This window comes from Pimephales promelas, chromosome 19 (assembly GCF_988280905.1).
Source record: "Pimephales promelas chromosome 19, fPimPro1.hap1.1, whole genome shotgun sequence".
NCBI classification, from domain to species: Eukaryota; Metazoa; Chordata; class Actinopteri; order Cypriniformes; family Leuciscidae; genus Pimephales; species Pimephales promelas.
The window spans coordinates 13,507,949-13,527,946 of NC_142787.1; the positions used below are offsets into that span (position 1 = coordinate 13,507,949).

The window sequence follows — 19,998 nt, forward strand, 5'->3', positions numbered from 1 at the left end:
TTAGAACTTTTAGTAACAATTTATTTTAAGGTGACAGTAACACATCACTACATGTACTTACTATAGTAATAATTTATGTAAAGTAAATTATGCAAACCCTAAACCAAAATTTTATAACTATAAACTACTATAGTTAGTAAAACTAAATATAACCCCTAATTTTATAACTATAATTTTATAATAAGTACATATAGTTAATTAACTAGAGTAATTAATATTACTCGGTACGAGTAAGTACAATTTCACCATGTCACCTTAAAATAAACTTTTTTATTATTATTGATGATTGATGGCATTTATCACGTTACTGTTGCTTTTAATAAGGCTGTCAAACGATTAATCGCAATTAATCGCATCCAAAATAAAAGTTTGTTTACATAAAATATGTGGGCGCACTGTGTATAATTATTTTATATATATATATATATATATATATATATATATATATATATATATATATATAAATACACACACATGCTTGTATATATGTAAGAAATGTTTTCATGTATATTCTGTATATAGGTTGATATATAATTTATATTATATATAAATATTTTTTTTTCTTAAATATACATGTACAGTACAGTATGTGTGTGTATTTATATATATATATATATATATATATATATATATATACACAAAATAATTATACACAGTGCGCTCACATATTTTATGTAAACACACAGCCCTAGCTTTTAATAGACTCCTATGGTTTATTGACTTTATAATATGTTTACAATAGCAATACATCAATGTTCAATAAATAAATACATTTTATTTTTTAATATAAAAATGAAAATCTAACTTATTAAATAATTAAAATCACATTAAAGCACTCTTTAGCCAACTATCTATTTTATAATGCAATAAAATTGAAATAAATGTTAATATGCAATCTAACAACATTAGATAAATCATATTATAAAAACTAGAAATAATCATAATAATAATAATCATTAAAAATCCAAAGCATAGACAATGGTTCAAATGTCTTTTGTCGTGCCGCACTGCTCGTTTCCAGTGTAGACACGATGTATTGGTAATAATAATGACAATAATAATAAACCATTTATGTGAATGCTCTGGTACCTTGAAGAAGAAGCCCAGGCCGGACTTCTGTTCACCATCCGGTTCTGTGCCACCTTCTGACGGCTCAGCCAGTTCAGATAGGTCCACTTCAATCAGCTGTTTCGTTCTGTTCTCCTCAGATGGAACCGGTACGTTCTCTTCTCCAGAGGCACTGGACTTGCTCCGCTCCTGGGTTGAATCGTCAGGCGGTGGTTCTGCGGAGGGGAGTTCGATTTGGGGAGAGTCAAGGATGTCCGAGCGTCTGTATGCAGATTCCTTCAGTTTAAATGTTGTATTCCGAATAATCCCTTTCAAGCCGTGCCCGCCGTCTTTAACCCCACCCTCTTCCTCATTCTCAGCCCGGGGGGTCCTGCCACCCGGCGTCGGAGTGCTCGCTTTCAGTGCTGGACGACTGTTGGTATCTTTGCTCAGTTTGAGGTCGCTAGGTTTGGCCCGAGGCGTACGACTCGAGCTGAGTCTGGGAGGACGCTTGGTCGCGTTGGAAAACGATTCTGTGAAGTGCACTGAAAAGCGCGACTTGGTCTCGTGCTGCTCCGGCGGTTGTTCGTTTAAGGTCGGCACTGCGCTTGGTTTGGTTTGCGGTTGTTCCTGCGGGGACTGGATGGTCTGTTTCATGAGCAAGTCTTGCTGGAGAGACATTTGCATCATTTGCTGCTGTATCGCTCCGATCGCTTCGTTCAGGAGCTCGATTGAACGGCTACATTCGCTGAGATCTAGCTCTCCGCCCATGTCGTCTGAAGGTCCGTCTCCTCCCATGACACTCAAACGATTGTCCTTATCCTCTAATGGAGTTACTGATGTTTCTTTATGCTCAGGGCCTTTTCCTCGAGCTTTCAGAACCTCGACGCATGCATCGTCCTTCGCAAGCGGTTTCTCAAACATGATTCCCGTTTTGAGTGGGTGTGGCAGTGTGTCGCTCCTCCCTTTTTTAACGACATGCAAGAATGCCGCCTTTCCCAGCTGTTGCCGCTGGCGTGCCGACAAGTTCTCCATCTTCCTTTTTTGCGTCTCGATGGCACGCCGTTTTTCCTCCAATTGCATGCGAAGGTGTACAAGTTCGGAAGCGAGACCAGGGCGGCCACCTGGTGTTCCCGGACTCTTGTCCGAAGGGAAGTGCATGCTTTCGGATCCATCGGGAGTGGTTGTCTGCGAGCTTCCTGTGCTGGGACAACCATCAGGAAATCCAACCCTATGCCTGCGACGTTCTGCGAAACTGGTCATGCGGCCGGTCGATGTGCTGCTGGCCTGCGACAACACGCTGGGGCAGGGACTTGCCCGCCCGCTAGTACCTTCCTTATCGTCCCGTTCGTGCACACAAACGTCCTCGCGCAATTTCACCGACTCCTCTTCCTCTCCGAAGCCCATGCATTTCCTCCCAGCTTGCATCAGAAGCGCTTTGGAAAGCTCATGTTCTGGAACGTCTACATCTTCATCTTCCTCAAACTCAGAGTCTGAGACGACGTCCTCCCAGGCTCCGAGCGGACTGTCCCGCACACACTCCGCGTCATCGTGCAGGAAGAAGCTTCCCGGGGATTGCGCTCGAGAGCCTTCTTGCTCCAGGCTATTGATTGGAGTAAACGTCCGGTTGAGTATGCATTCTGTGGGCGTATGCGCCCCCCGGCGTCCCTGACCCCGTCCTTCGCCACTCTCCTCCCGTTTACTAATCCCCATTTTCTCCTTATTTGGTCGTAGAACAGCAGGTTGCAACGGTTCCAAGAAGAAACTATTTCTGGATGCAGCAGCGCCCTCAGGGCTAATGACAGCCAAAAGCTCCTCCTCTTCCTCCTGGTTGTCATGGTTACGTGTCTGGGGGAGGGGCTGGCCATTGATGCGGTGTCGTGGAGTAATGGAGATGACGTTGGAGGCTAAACTGTCCTTGCTAATGGAACGAGCCAGGCTGATATTATCGCCACATATGCGTTCCCAATCCGTCTCCATTTGAGAGATGGGTCTGAGAAAAGAGATACAGATGTAATTATTTGAACGAGTAAGTCATTTATTCCAGGACTGGGCTGTATAAATTGTGCAATGGTAGAAATGTGTCAACCTGTAGAGATTCTGAAAGTTCCAAATAAAAGGAAAAAATATTAAAATGAGATAAAGTAACTGTCATTTGTAAAGTATTTGATTTACTGGATAAAAAAAAAAATGTTTTCATAAATTTTCATAGAATTTACAGAAAAAATTACACAGTGATATGTTATGACCATTACCATGTCACAAAATTACTCTTGCCATGATATATTTTTGGTCAGATTGTCCACGCCTGATTAATTTTACATAAATGCCATTTAATGTGAGATCAGTGTTATTTATTTTTATGTGTACAATACATTTTAATTTGATTGAAATTTTCAAGTTTTATTTTATTATATGATTTTGCCATTTTATTTATATATTTATTTTTCAGCTTATTTTTATGACAGTTTTAGCTTCAGTTATTTTATTGACTGCAAGGCAACATTTCATTATTTATTTATCATTATTTACATTTTATTTTAGCTTTATTTCAATTAAAGAAAACAATTACATGAAATGTAATTTCATTGTTTCATTGTTCAATTATATGAAAACAATAACAATCCCAATTACTGTGTGACATTAGACTTAACCCTAACCTTTGTCTCCGTTCTGTCCAGGCAAGCTGTGATCCAAGCATTAGTCCATCCATACGGGACAAAGAGTTTGACCTGTTCCTGAGCTCTGCTCACAGAATGACACAGAGAGAGAGAGAGAGAGAGAGAGAGAGAGAGAGAGAGAGAGAGAGAAAGAGAGAGAGAGAATAGATCAATTAGAGAATTGAGAATCAATATCAATCTAAATGCAATATTATGTTAAAAGTTTAATTTGAAGATGTAGTTACCTGAACTCTCCTCCCCCTGAGAGGTCTTCTGCGGTCTCCGTCGTAACGGGAGGAGCGAGTGGGAGGGGGGCGGGCTTCTATTTCTTCTGAAACAAAATCAGCTCCATTACAAGAAAAGTCAAACGGCTAGTTGCAAAAAGCCATATATGCATGTGTGTGTGTGTGTGTGTGAATATATGTCTGTCTAACTATCTATATATGCTATTTAATTGTGATAATAGAACAAAATCAGTTAAAGGGATACTCCACTTTTTTTTGGAAATAAGCTCATTTTACCACTCCCCCATAGTTAAACACTTGAGTTTCACCGTTTTTGAATCCATTTAGCCGATTTTCTGATATTTAGAAGAATATCAGTAACCAAACAGTTCTCGGGATTCAAAAACAGTAAAACAGGAGAGTGGTAAAATGAGCCTATTTCCAAAAAAAGTGGAGCATCCCTTTAAATATCATGTAATTCTACACAATATTTACTCAAAATTCCTAGAGAGAGCTAGGGCTAAGTTCACACTTTCAGTCCAAATACAATTATTTGTGCATCAAATTGGAATCTGATCTAAAATTATTGACTGTCCTCGTTGTATATCGCAACTGTTCAGATCCGACTTGTGTGTCCCATCATGCCGCTCTTTCGTTTTATAGAATATCTATAAAATAAAATGCCTAATATTAAAGATGAATGAGAAACAGCGAGAGCTCTTTGTCATCGCGGCTTTGTACCAGCAGAAAAAGGGCAAATGCCGGTCTATCGGAGCTCACAAAACCATTCAGGCTCAGAGTCAGCACGGCGAGTACCACCGTATGTACACAGAGACATAATCATAAATTACAGGACAGTTGCTGACTGCTAAGATAAAGCTTCTCCATCTTGCATCGACACTGAAGAGCAACGGATCACATGCTACTTCAGACTTCACTTCTATAGGTTGTCTCTCCCAAAAATCACTTTTCATTTGCATAAAGTTGAACATATAGTTTAATATTCCCTATAACAACATCTGACAATTAAGTTTTATTTGGCATGAGAAATTCACATAAACCACAATCAGGGGTGCGTTTCCCATACAATGCATCGTTGAAGAAATCAACTTGCTAGTCTCGACCATAGACGGTAAAAGAAATGGACAGAGCGACCCCATTGGTTTCAACGGAGAAGACTGAAGCCCGATTATTGCACTTCCTGTCTTATGTCTGAGCGACTGCGCAGGCTCAAACTCAGCGTGACGACAGTCTGACAGTTGAAAATCTTCTAGTAGCTGTGCCAAGACTAGGGTTGGGTATCGAGAATCGAGTATCGATTGGAACCGAGACTAACTTTTCGTTTTTCCCGGAATCGTTCAAAAGTTAAAATTTCGATTCCTAGTTTCGATATTCACAGTCCGCCGAGCGGAAGAAGAAACCGCTGAACAACACCAACGAAGAAGCGTCTACCGGAAGTGTTGGCATAACCACGCGAGTCGAACATGAGTAGCTTACGTCGGCGATCCAAAGTGTGGCTTCACTTTTCTAAAAATAATGAAATCTCGGCAAAATGCAAAATTTGTGACAAAAGGAGTATTTTTACAGAAGGAGTATTTCCTTCAGAAAGGATTATTTCCTTCAGAAAGGCCGTTGGTTAGCAAGGTTAGCTAAACTTTTTTGACCCTGCCTCTTAAAAGAATCGGAATCGAGAATCGTTAGGAACCGGAATCGAAACAAGGAATCGCAATCGGAATCGGAATCAGAATCAGAATCGTTCAAATTCAAACGATACCCAACCCTAGCCAAGACAAATCTGAATCACCCAATTCCTCAAAAACGTTGAAATATTTTGTCCCGTTGCTTTTATGGACTCTCTATTTATGGGCTTCTAACTTGGCTTTATGCCTCCATGTCCCCCCGATTGCCTCATAGACAGTAAAAGATTGCCTGCAAGCTTCATTACCTGTCAATACGGTAATGTCTCTATTGTGCCAAAGAAAGTCCCGTCGTTATGATGCAATCTTTAGCCTATTTTTACAAAAACGTCTTCTAGGGGGCCGTAACGCACGATACAAGTAATGGAGCAGTTTATACATTCTCATGTTTTTTTAGAAATAAATAATGGACAAATTAAGTCTTTGGACGCCTCAGATGTAAAGTTATTTGCTGTCAAAGTGGCGCAAAAATGAATGGGAGTCACTGGGACGCTAAGAGCAGGTGAAGTTCTGCTACAATGGCGCCTCCCGCGAGGCTTCAACTTCCAGCTGATGGATTACCCCCTTGGTCTCGACTGTTTCCCGAAACCATATTGTCGCAAAGTGGTCGTTCAACCCAAGCATGCCGCACAAGCCCTCAAAAGTGAAGCCAAAATGGATCGATCACCCCCCAGTGACCAGTCCTAGGATAGGTCATAAACCCCAGCCCCCCATGTTATTCAAAGGGACGCGAGACCAACGAAACAATTAAAATACACTTCACATATCTTTTTTCCAAAGATAGTTTCTGTCATTTACAGTAGCTCATATCAAGTTGGTGTAATTTCAAGTGTTTGTTTTTAAAATAAGATTGTTTTTAGTTAGTTATGTGATGCTGTAAAAACGGTGCTGTGACATCAGCTGTGATTGACAGGTTCTCTGGAAAGATTCCGGAAAATTCACAGATAATGTGACACGGATTGTTTAATTTCGGTTTATTCACACTGCCAGTGATTTGCCGGGATCTGTGAGTGCGTTCGCACACAACCCGTAAAGACACGGATGAGACGTGTAACGGACACGTCGAAAACATGTACACGCGCATACCGTTCCACAAAGCTGGTGAACGATCTCAGCTTCCCCGCGGATAGTGAGGAGCTCGTGGTCTCTGCTTCGTCCCAGTTTGCAGACATTTGTTCGTTGATGACGAACACAAACTTTCTTCTAAGAGCAACAGAGTCGCGCGATGGCACGAGCGTTCTGGCAATTTCCCGGGATCAATGCGCTGTGTGAAAGGGCTGAAGCACCAATGGACTTTTTTTCATAATGTTGACTATGTGGTTAGTAGTTGTATTTACCTTATTTTAACGAGGTACTGCAATCAGCAGACATCGTTGGAGAGAAACAGAGCAGACAGAGGCCAGCCATACCGGGACACTGGCGGCTTCAGTTCTCTTCAATGGAAAAGAGCGAAGGGGCGTCGTCCATCTTTTTTTACAGTCTATGGTTCAACTACGCTGGTTTATGACATCGCGCACATGGTCGAGTAATCACTTCTTTTAATGAAAATGTTTGAGATCGAATTAATGCCAGATTTGTTAATATAAATTACAGACATGGCATCTGAGGAATATTTCAAATTGTTCTCAGTTATTTCGCTTTATTTCCAGATTCAATAATAGGCTCGTTCTTATAGTAGAGAACGTTCGCTCATACACGCTCTTCAAAAACGGTGCTTAAAAAACTCAAAGATATAAATGACATTTGTATGTATTCTAAACAAAAGACTCGGGTTGTACTGAATGTCCGCTTGCTTATTAAGTCCAGATCATGCAAACCTGCTTCTAACCACAGGTCGAGAGCTATCGTTCCTACAACACAACTTTGCGATGCTGTTTGCGAATGTTCGTTGGAACGATGGTTTCGGGAAACACCGACTTTTTTTTTTTTTGAATTTGAATTTGTTGAACTATGCTGATAACGACGGAATTGGCGACCATTGGCTAATGATGCTTTCAGGAAAAACACACCAGAGCAGATCCGATCAGAGCAGTCAGACTGAAACGGATTTTCAGAAATGTGATTTGTACAGAATTTCAATCGGATATGCACAAAAATCAGATCTGGACTTTTAATCACAACCCAATTACAATACAACCCATAGTTATCATTTAATGCAATGGTAAAATAAGTACTGCAATGAGTAACATATCATTAGATACTTCAAACAGACTTACACAGACAAGGACTCCTCAGGGTGCAAGTAATACCGCATACAACCGTCAGGATTGGCAGCTGTCGCCAGCGAGTCGGCTGAAGGAGACGGGGTTAAAAAGCTACGCTTAGTGGCATTGGATATGGGCACATGGGGACGGGAACTCTTTGGCTGAAGAGACGCTCTCACTGTCAAAATTTGCCAATCACAACACAGCATGATAATAAAGAGTAAATTAGATGGACGTCTTCAGATAGAAACTAAGTGTGCATCTGAAAGTGTCAAGCTTTTAAGACTAGGTTCTTACCATCTTTAATCTCTTGTAGGTCTCGTGGCTTTACGAAGTCCGGCTTCACTACTTCAAACCACCAAAAGAGCTCAGCAATGAAAACCATCACGTTATGCTGGAGGAACAAGAGCAAGTCAAAGTCACGCAGGGAATCTGTTAGCGGTCACTTAGCACACTTAAAGGGTTAGTTCACCCAAAATTCTGTCATTAACGACTAATCTAAACTAAATCTAAAATAACTTAAACTGTGTTCTGAAGATGAACGGAGGTCTTATGGGCTTGGGATGACATGAGGGTGAGTCATTAATGACATCATTTTCATTTTTAGGTGAACGAACCCTTTAAGCTCTGGTCTATACCTAGTGAGCTGTCTACTAAGTAAAGTAAATTAGTTCAAATTTAATTAGATTTAAAAAAAAACAATTAATCACGTTAGTTTAGTAGCATTAAGTATTTGTATGCACTGTATTCTGGGACTGTCTTAACTGTGAAGGACGCATATGATGCTGTCTTAATTTGGCCTTAGGTTTCTTAAAAGGAAACCCTAGGTTACAATACTTTTAGTGCAGAATGATATATTCAGGCACGGACCTTTAGCACCGGTGGGCCGTAGAGCAGGTCTTCAGTGTGCAGGTAAAAACACCTGTTCAGGTATTCGTTAGAAAACTCCCGCAGCAGATGGATGTTATACACACTATCCGACAGAGACGTCACTTCCTTCAGACAAATGTCTGATGGAGAAAACAACATTAAACTTACAAGAGCCTTACAACTTCTTTAAAAAACAAATCTGCATGCATAATTTCTAAATCATTCTTGCATTCACTGTCGAGTTCAATAATTGAACACGGTTGGCTTTGTATATTACAAATATTGTTGACTCTTTGACAAATTGCTTTGGTTACCTTTTTTGCAAGTTGCTTTGGATAAAAGTCTGCTACATATATACACGTAAACTATTTACCCCAGAGATTTGCGGTTAGTATGAATATTACAAAATATATCTATTTCAAAAAAATGCAGTTCTTTTGCCATTAAATCAAAGAATCCTTGAAAAAGTAGGATTAAGTACCAATTTTAACTTCAAAACTACTTTAAAAATCTGTATAAATAATTTCTTTATCTGTATAAATGATTTCTATAAAATCATTGTTGTGTAAATTTTTGAGATACAACTGAAACAGTTGACCTTAAGTGGCCCAGTGTGTGTGTGTGTGTGTGTGTGTGTGTGAGTATATATATATACCATCTAGCCTCATGTATTCGGGGCAGTAGAAGTGGACGACCGCTAGCAGTGCTGCTCCGTCACAAACGTCTTTCATCAGGTCCTCCATCACAGACAGGTGAGGGAAAGAACGACTGGACAGGTGTTCTCTGCGGTAACGTACCTGAGAGAAAGCAGGCAGGGGCTTATAAAGCATCTAACACAGATCAGATACATGCACAGTCTCACATAATAAATGACACGCTCACTTTGAACATGACAGTTCACTCGAAAATGAAAATCCTGTCAGTTAACAAACTCATGTCACTTAAAAAGGTGTTTTTGTGCTAAGTTAGAAATAAACTCAAGTATCTTTTCCATAAAATAAATGTGTATAATTCTGTGTGCTGAGCTCCAAAAAAGACGCAATTCAAAAGTTTAAGTATATTCCTTAAAGGGATAGTTCACTTTGAAATAAATTTTTGGTATGTTTTAGCTTACCTCAAGGGCATCCAAATCTAGATGTCTTTTCAATTTTGATCAGGTCCAATTTTGATTAGGTCAAACTGTACTTGCCTGTCAGTCATATAATGGAGGTCTATGGGGTCCACCTCAAAGAGCATGCACAGCGAAGTCGAGATTAAACATGATTTAATGACTCGTAAATGTAAGTACACATTGATGGCGTAAGACACGAAATGAGCGGTTTGTGTGAGAAAACGAACAGTATTTATATCGTTTTTACCTCTTGTAATCACAGCCACAAAGCGCCCACGCCTTCAGATCACTGTGGTAACAAGAGGTAAAAACTAAATAAATACTGTTCGTTTTCTCACACAAACCGCTCGTTTCGTGTCTTACGCCATCAAAATGTACTTACATTTACGAGTCATTAAATCATGTTTAATTTGGACTTCTCTGTGCATGCTCTTTGAGGTGGACCCCATATACCTCCATTTATGACTGACAGACAAGAACGGTTTGACCTAAAAATATCAAAATTGAAAATACTGTGGAAACAAAGACACCTACATCTTGGATGCCCTTGAGGTAAGATAAAACATATCAAAAATTAATTTCAAAGTGAACTATCCCTTTAATATTAAAGCATCACGTTCAAAGTTTTTGGATTCCAAGATGTATGAGGAACACACTGAAAAGTATTTTTTGTGATTTAGTGAAAATCTCGCCTTCTGTCTTAGCTCTGATTTTCTAATGCTTACAATACACACATGACAGCATTTTCATTATGAGTGGAACAAACTTTGAAAAAAAAAAAAATGACATGCATTTTTTAAAAAACCTTCCAAATGTGGAATGTGTTATGTGGCAAAGTGGCTTCTTCTGTGTCAAATAATTTAATACACAGTATATATAGACCTATTTCAATCAATCTAAAAATCCTGTTTTTTTTATTATTATTATTATTATTAAAATAATTATGTATGAAAACTTCATTTAAATAATACACAAGACATCTATAGATATTTTTACATTTTTTGTGCAAGATAGAGGGACAGGTTCAGATTGGACCTGGAGCCAGGATCATAAAAGCAGTTTCTCCAAATTCAGTTTAAAAGTAATTTTGCCTTATTATTTCACTTTATCTTCTATATTGAGGGTTTTTGCCTCTACTTTAACAGTAAAGGTCCAGAAGAGAAAGTCAAACACCTTCAGCAAAAACAAAATAAACCACTGAATGACATTTTGAATGATTGCATGCGTGTATGCATGAAAAGACAGATGGATGAATGGAAGAGTGAAGTATTGTGTGCATGTTTAAAAGTTTGCTACTCAAGGCCTGATAAATTATTGTCCAAAAGTTTGGGATCATTAAGACTTTATGTTTTTAAAAGAAAACTCTTCTGCTCACCAAGACTGCATTATTTAATCAAAAATACAGTGAAAACAGTAATATTTTGAAATATTATTACAATTTAAAATAATTGTTTTGTATTTGCCTTTATTTTTTATTTATTCCTGTGATCAAATCTGTATTTTCAGCATCATTACTCCAGTCTTCAGTGTCCTTCAGAAATCACTCTAACATGCTGATTTGCTGCTCAAGAAACATTTCTGATTATTCTCAATGTTGAAAACAGTTGAGTATGAGTACTGTACCACACGAGAGAATTCCACTGGCTCCAGCATGCAATGGGCCAAAGCGTTCATGAGATCAGGCTGAGATAGACAACAAACAACAGAGAAAGAGAGAGAGGTGGACAGAGAGATGAATGCATGAGATGCACAATGACACACACACACACACGTTCCTCCTGCCAAACATACACACACTGTCTAGTCATTTGCCCGGAGCATGACGTTGCAGACACAGGGGGCGCTGTGGCACTTACAGGCACGAGCTTCCAGTACCATTTTGAGGGAGACTATCCGACAGGAAGGGGCGGGACAAGAGAGACAAACAGGAAGAGCATAAAGGTTAAAGGTCGAGCAGAGAAAGAGGTGTAGGGAGAAGAGAACGATCAGATTTAAAAGCAATCGAATCTGATCACAGAACAGGGTTAAACCGTTTAGTAAAATGCACAGTGAGTGATTGAGCCAATCAACGAGGAGGCCTGCATGCTAACGGTCTACTATTGGATGGGTTACGAGACTCGTGATTGGTCAGACCTTCTGATGGCACGGCGAATCCATCAGCGGCTGTTTCATCTTGAGTTCCTTCTCAGAGAGCTCTCTCGTCTTCAAGATCACCTGCCACACAAACACAAACAGTTGAGCGTACTTGACTCCATTGCACATCTTAATAAAGAGTCTGATATACTATAAACACTATCAGACATCTTAAAGCTACAGTAGCAAAAATAGCCTGTCGAAGGGTGAGGGAACATGTTTTGGTTCAAGAAACCTTGACTAGCCTTATATGTGAACTTCAATGGCCAAAGAAAAAACAAACACTGACCTTGTTGATCCAGAACAGCATGGCGTCCTCCATGTCGAAGGGAAGCTCTTTAGAGGCGCAGAAGGAGGAGAAGCGTTTGACGCTTGCCACGACTCTCTCTACAGCCATCATCTCCACAGTGTACGCCATCATCAGAGCGTCTATCAGCGGAATATGAGAACTCTACACGCATACACAAAACAAATGTAAACGGACAGATGATTCTCTGCATAAATTGCATGAGAAAACAACTATATTCAACATACCACACTACACAGCACATACTGTGTACACTGCCTAATATTAAAAAGTAGCATGGGAAACAGAAGGCCGAATGCAACAAATTCAAACAGTAGCATGCTGACCAGTAAAAATTACAAAACACACAATGACATGACAAAAGCTGAAAAAAATGTAAATATATAAAAATATAAGCTAATTAAAAATATGCATAAATACCATAATTGTATAGGAATAATACTAAAATAACAATGCAGAGATTTGAACGGCTGATTTGTGTTTTGATCAGAATAAATGTACATAAAGTAGTAAATAAAAAAGTAAATAAAAAGAGTATTTATAATAAGTGAATACATCAATACTGATTTATAGATTTATAGTAATGAATTAATATAAATATAAATATTTTTTAACAAAGAAACAATACTATATATATATATATATATATATATATATTAAAATTTAAATATTTATATATATATATATATATATATATTAGAATATTTGAATATATATATATAATATTTTTATATATATATATATATATATATATATATATATATATATATATATATAATATATATATATTTTTTTTATATTTAACAATATATAGTTGTTCTTTCTTTTTACATTGACATCATATATACTAAGTTGGTTGAATTTTAAATCAGTGTTTTTATCTCACAAAATAATATGGTTATTTTGCATTGAATAAAATTCTATAAAAATTTTGTAACTTTTGTCATTCTGAACAAAAATCATCTTATATCGATCAATACTGTTATAAACAAACAACAAATAAATTATTCAAGAAAAAAAGTCTGATTAGTGATATGTTGACGATATACTGAGCATCCCTGGATTATATTGCATTAATAAATTGCATTTATAATGATCTATACAAGGAGTTAAAAATAGAATAAAATTTCATGCATACAGAAATCTGTGCACAGTATACATACAGCATAGCGATAGAAAAGTAGTGAGAGTAGTTTGCCATCCCAAACACACCGTAAGAAAGAGAGAGAGAGCTGTTTACATAACCTTTCAACAAGATGGAAGACTCAAGAAATTCAGCCGTACAAGGAGAACAACAGTCCTGCTTCACACACACACACACACACACACGCCTGACAGAACACAGTCACGGCACAAGTGTTTGTCAGGAAACTGGCTTCTGTGCAGAAAGTCCACGGCCTCGGTTTAATGATGCGAGTGTCTGAGTGTCTATGGTGGAGGGAGTTCATTCAGAAACACACTCTACACACACAAACATCAGAAAGGTTTTTGACTCCATTTTCCAATTTGAATGTGTTATTACTCTGATAGCTGCTACAAACATGTCAACAAGCTCAGCAGAATTATCTTCAAACTGACCGTACAAGAAGAACGTCTGTGCTAATGTCCGCTACTCTTTAGGAAGACTGCACAAGTAATCATTGTAAATACTTTAATCATGTTGTGACACCCTTCAGAAGCAATGACACGCAAAATCGTTTAGGATTTGTGTTTACAGACTTGTGCTTGAGAATTGCTGAGTCCCTTCCAATTTTCCTGGGAAGCAGCTTCAGTTTGTTAACTAAAACTAAAACTTTTTCAGTAATTGAAATGAGGCTAAAAAAAAAGAAAAGAAAATTAAAATTAAAAAATGTTGCCTTGGCAATAGACTGAAATAAATATATTTAAGCTGAAGTATTACTAACATTACTAAAACTATACAAATGTCTTTTTTACTATACAAATTTCATGTTTTCTTTTTTTACAACTTTAAAAAAGAAAACATGAAATAAATATTAAATATGAAATAAGTTCAAATATTTAAAAAAATGACAATAAATAAAAACTTACTAAACCTAATCTATATTCAAATGAAAAATTAAATATACAAATAACATTAATAAATACTAAAATAGTACAGTATATAAATAATATGACCTCCATTCTAGTGGTTTTGATCAAAATAAATAAGTAAACAATTTCTATCTTTCTTTTAGTGCTTGTTTAACAAATCGAAAAGCAAATGATGTGCTGCCATGTGCTAATGTCCATCTCGTAAATATAATCTTCTGTAAGTTAGAGATGGAAACTAAATGAAAGAGACTTTGTGTTTGGGTGAATGTTTGTCCATTAGAGAAAAACTATGGATGTTTCCATTGACCTACAAACAACACACACACACACACACACACACACACACAAGTCTGGCCACTACCATCACCCCAGCAGGTTGAGCAGATGGTCATACTGTGCCTGAGTTCTGTCCTCAAATACACCTCTCCAAATCACTATCTCTCTCACACACACACGGTTTCTATGTTTTATGAGGACATAGGAGTAATTATTTTTATAATGTACAAACTGTATAATCACTACTACACTATAACATTTTCTCTATTGTAATTTCAAACTGTTCTGCATTAAAGAGATCCAAGCCATGAACCAAACCAAGTCAGTTGGAGATGAATCACAACATTAAACTCTAATAAACAAGTTTTAATGACACTGCAAATAAAGTAATCTTACTGTTTTATAGTCATTGATCATAATAGTATATAAATACTGATATAATCAATGACCATAATTTTAGAAGTTTGCTTAATATAAAGATATTAATAAAAACTATAATGGTATATATAGTAATTAATTCATATGCATTATGTGAATGCGATAGAAGTCCCAGTGAGCAGAATAAATTAAGTAAATAAAGCACACACACATATATATAAAAAATTATTTTAAAAAAATATAATTTTTTTTACATTATTATATTATAAAATATTTTGTAAACAAATATATAATTTTTATATTGTTTATAATAAACTATATATATATATATATATATATATATATTCAACTTTTCAATGGGTAAAACTAATGGGATTTGTACTTCTGGGATTTGTGCCTCTTTAGAGACAGACTTTAACACAAGCCCTTAACACTGTTATGTTCAGGTAAGAAAAAGTCAAAGGTAAAAATCCCACCATCTTAATCGGGGTGGACGAGAGGTCGTCGTGGGAAACCGGCGTGTCATCTGGTTCTCTGACATAAATCCCCCGCCGTGCGAGAGTTTGGATGACGGCCTGATGGGAAGTGAGTGCAGACGCTTGTTCTCCTTTCAGGAGGAGTCCACAAACCCTACAGTAGAGCTCTGAGGACAGCAGCAGCGATAACACCGGAGGCTTTATGTGCTCAACGCAGTACTGATCCGTGTAGAACGGGTCTCGCAGGTCCGTCGGGATGTGCTCTGACAGAGAAACACACAGAGGAACAGCTCGATTTATACCGAATTATAACAACCTGTACACATGTACCAAATCGATATAAACCAGCATAACATGAATGACCTGAAACAACAATATATTTTAATATTATGTAATAATTATAAAAACAACAATTAACATTTTCAGTACTTGAAATAAAATACACATTATATGGAAAAAAGGTGTATTTGTTTTGTACTTTAGGCAACATTTCTCATTTTCTTTAAAGTACTAAAATAAAAGCTATATAGTTATAAAACAAAACTAATAAAAAAAGACAAAAACATACAACAAAATTACTAAAAATATATATACACAAAATATTAACAAGAACTATAGCAGTACAATACTAAAATGACACTGATTGATGATAGATTAGATAGATGATAGATGGATAGATAGTGTGATACATACTCCTATAAAATATCTAAAATATAATACACATTTGGGTAAAATATGGCCTTGGCATCTCTTTTCTAATTATCAATAAATTATAAGAGGAGACGTGACAAATCAGATTATAAGAACTGTAGAAAGACTGCAAGAAAGAGATGTGAAGATGTCATGTCACACAAAAAACTCAAGTGACCGACGGGAGATTTTGAGATTAGCCATTCGGCACGTCAAGGGTAACATCCAGCAAACCGAATCAGACACAAGCAAAATCAGAAAGAGACGACATCAGGTGTGTCTCAATGTGATCATACATTCACGCTTCAGTGCTAGGCTAATTACAACTAACTGCTAGGTTAATGTGGCAAAGCGTCAACACAATGTTTATTTCATTTGTTCATGTGTTTGACCTTGTTTGCTTGATTTAGCCGTGAGAGGAGCGCATGGTCAAGATGATAAGCAGCTTTAGTTAATGACGACAATCCTGCTGGTGGAAAACGGTCACCTTTGATTACCAAAACGTCCCAATGCCACTTTTCCCTTTACATTTTCTCTTTCTCTCTTATAGATTTGTTTTTGTATTTTTTTCCCTCCACCAAGGGTCATTCTGAGGTTTTGTTAAAGTAGGAGGTCAAAGGTCAACCAGTCAGATTAAAGCCTGAGGAAGATTAACAACGGGGACCCATCAAATAACCCCTGATGAGATGTGTATGTCTGTGTCTGTGTGTGTGTTTTACAAATCCTACATAGAAACACCCAAGGCCTGTTCACAACAAGAATGATAACTTTGATGATAACAATAAATTATAAAATCATTATAAATATAAAACAATAGCACAATCCACACCACAGATTAATGATATAGGTGAAATCACTTTCAGAACTTTTTTTTACAGCAGCTGATGAACAATAAAAACATTGACAGCCAATCATAATCCATCCCGCTTTAAAGAGCTTGAGCATTTAAACAGAGCGATATAATCCTCTGAGGTGGACGGACGCTAATATAGTAATTGTTCTTGGTGTGAACCGGTCTTAAGACTGCATCCTAATAAAGCTCTGGTAGGGTGTTTGAAGAGAAAAAGAGACTGTTTGAAATCAAGCTGGAAAATTGGACTCGCCACTTGAAATTGAAGTCCAGTCAGATTTATTTGCATAGTGCTTTTCACAATATGCATCCTTTCAAAGCAGCTTTTTGGGATGGGCGATATATAACAATATATAATCATATATACAAGTGATCCTCTGAGTTTTAGATTAGCTATATTGTATTGTGTAGCACATATATTAGTGCAGCATTGATTTAGGCACACGTCTGAGTGTTGTGACGGTGCATGTGTTTCTTAAGGCAATTAAGAGATTTAAATATTGGTAGATTTTGTCTTACAGCAAAAGTAAGCGATTAATGTATTACATATAATATTTAAATATATTCATGTAAATAAGATTGGACACCACAGGAGTCTAATGCTCAGGTGCATGCTGGGAGAAAGTAATTAAGAAATTTAGATTTTAAATGAGTTTTTTGCAAGCAAGAGTCAAAAATTCTCAGAGAGCATTGATCGGTTGTCTTAAATGAAATCTAGTTGGTTATCAGATTTTCCAAATGTAATTAAAAGTAATTTAAAAGTCAAGCGACAGTGTTGAGAAATATAAGGCATGGCCTTAAAGAGATAGTTCACCCTAAAATGAAAATTAAGGCATCATTTACTCACGCTGGTGTTGTTCTAATGCCGTATGCCCTACTTTCTATTTTGAAAGAAAATTTGAAAATAAAAAAACCCCACAAAGTTTTTTTTTTTTAATAAAATGTCCCGCTAGCACACCACCATATAATGGCAGTGAATAATGACCAGTTTTTTTTAAAACACACAAAAGTATCACAGAAAAATCTCATGCAACATGTGCCATATATTCTGTTCTGAGGGTATACGAGAGAATTGGTGAAAAGCAAATTTGATGTAGGGCTGTCAAACGATTAATCTCGATTAATCGCATCCAAAATAAAAGTTTGTGTATACATAATATATGTGGGTGCAATAGACCATTTTGCAAGATGTAAACAACACTGGTCCAGAAACACTTCCTGTTTCAGTTTGTAACTGTTTTCTTTATTTCACATGTAAAGAAAAAATTTTAAAGATGTTTGTTTAACACTTTTTGATTCAGTTTTATAATCCCAGCTTTTATGTAGTGTTAAAAAACTGAAATAGGAAGTGCTTCTGGACCAGATTTGTTTACATCTTGCAAAATGGTCTATAATTATTTTGTGTGTATATATATATATATATATATATATATATATATATATATATATAAATAAATACATCCACATGCGTTTATATTTAAGAAAAAAATATTATTTATATATAAAATATTTATATATAATATAAATTATATATAAATCTATACACAGTGTATACATGAAAATATTTCTTATACAAGCATGTGTGTATATTTATATATATAAAATAATTATACACAGTGCACCCACAGAAAAAGCAAGCAGGTTGCGAGAAATCAAGATGAATAAAAAAGTATCCATGTGCTTTCTTCACCATAGTTAAATTTCCGGACAAGAACACTGTTTGCGTGATGACCGAATGACAGTTAACGGATGTATACGCCATAACTTTTTGCAAGTGGGATAAAAGTAGGGCATACAGCATTAGAACAACACCAGGGTGAGTAAATGATGACTTGATTTTCATTTTAGGGTAAACTATCCCTTTAAATTAAGACATAATTAATAGAATAATGTAATGGCATTCCTTACTTTAATTGAACATTTAGTATATTGTGAAAAACATGTTGTCATATCATTGTCGAAGTTTGGGTGCTTGACAAAGTGTCACTTTCTTTGTGACTTTCCCTGTGAATTTTTACACTTAGCAATGCACCATTCCTGCAGAATTAAGTGAATCCGTACTGTTTGCATAGAGTAAACTCTCCTAAATGTCTCACAAGACCTTTCAGATTACCATGGTCCTACTTTCTTTTAAGATACACACTCAACCATAAACATTTCAGCTCCTAAACTGGCTGTTTGCAATGTAGAGAACCCCTGATATCCAAGAATATATTTTTAAAATATATAATAAATACCATTCAATTTTTTATTTAAATAATAGTAATAATAATAATAATAATGTGTTACATTAAAAATATATAAAAATTAAAATACATTTTTTTAGATAATCCATCATTTTAAAACATTTCTATATTATGATCCATATAAACTACATAAATTACCATAGATATAATATATTATGGCAAAAATATTTTTATTTTAAAATATTAACATAATATTTAAAACAATTCTATACACATTACAGACCGCATCCCATATGTGTGTGTGTGTGTGTGTGTGTGTGTCAGACTCTCAGTAAAGGCGTGTGCACTACTTCTCATTAATAAATAAAGGCTGACAGTCAGAACAGAAGTGGGTCACACACTCGGAGGGTTTCCCTCACGGTGACATCTGACCGCACCTTCCACGCTGGACAAAAAGCTTACGAGTAAAACTTCACATGAATCCACAATATCACTTCAAATTGTCTTTATCTCTGTTTTAGCTGAAGAGGCAGGTTCAGGTCTCAGACCCTGAAAGTCTCTGACAAAGGACAATCAGTCAAATACTATAACTCAACCTTATTCTGAATGCATGCAGCAACTGAACATTTAGATTCAGATTTGTTTATTTAAAAAATAAATCTGCAATGCATAATGTAAAAGCTTAGTTTTTTGTGACAGTATGCACAGGATTTTAAAACAGAGGCAATAGAACTCATTAGGGAAATGAGGATCCGGGAAATCTTACAGATCAATATGGATCTATAAGCAATAATGACAAAGCTTATTTCAAAAAGACAATTCCAAAATGGTCTATTT

At 36.5% G+C, this 19,998-nt stretch overlaps 1 protein-coding gene across 6 annotated transcripts in view; it reads right to left on the minus strand.

Moving 5' to 3' along the window:
* The window catches only part of camsap1a (calmodulin regulated spectrin associated protein 1a), a 33,718-nt gene that overhangs the window by 4,705 nt on the left and 9,015 nt on the right, over window positions 1-19,998 (minus strand). Inside the window, exons 3-13 of one of the 6 annotated variants that reach the window (XM_089123520.1) lie at window positions 15,436-15,698; window positions 12,236-12,397; window positions 11,947-12,027; window positions 11,670-11,702; window positions 9,358-9,499; window positions 8,703-8,842; window positions 8,130-8,226; window positions 7,845-7,920; window positions 3,953-4,035; window positions 3,708-3,792; window positions 1,090-3,040 (exon numbers count right to left, since the gene is read on the minus strand). In XM_089123520.1, the coding sequence (XP_088979646.1) occupies window positions 1,090-3,040; window positions 3,708-3,792; window positions 3,953-4,035; window positions 7,845-7,920; window positions 8,130-8,226; window positions 8,703-8,842; window positions 9,358-9,499; window positions 11,670-11,702; window positions 11,947-12,027; window positions 12,236-12,397; window positions 15,436-15,698 (3,113 nt within the window). Of the gene's footprint in view, window positions 1-1,089; window positions 3,041-3,707; window positions 3,793-3,952; window positions 4,039-7,844; window positions 8,011-8,129; window positions 8,227-8,702; window positions 8,843-9,357; window positions 9,500-11,669; window positions 11,703-11,946; window positions 12,028-12,235; window positions 12,398-15,435; window positions 15,699-19,998 lie in introns of all 6 variants that reach the window. The other 5 variants (XM_089123519.1, XM_039679219.2, XM_039679218.2 and 2 more) reach the window with 5 other exon arrangements.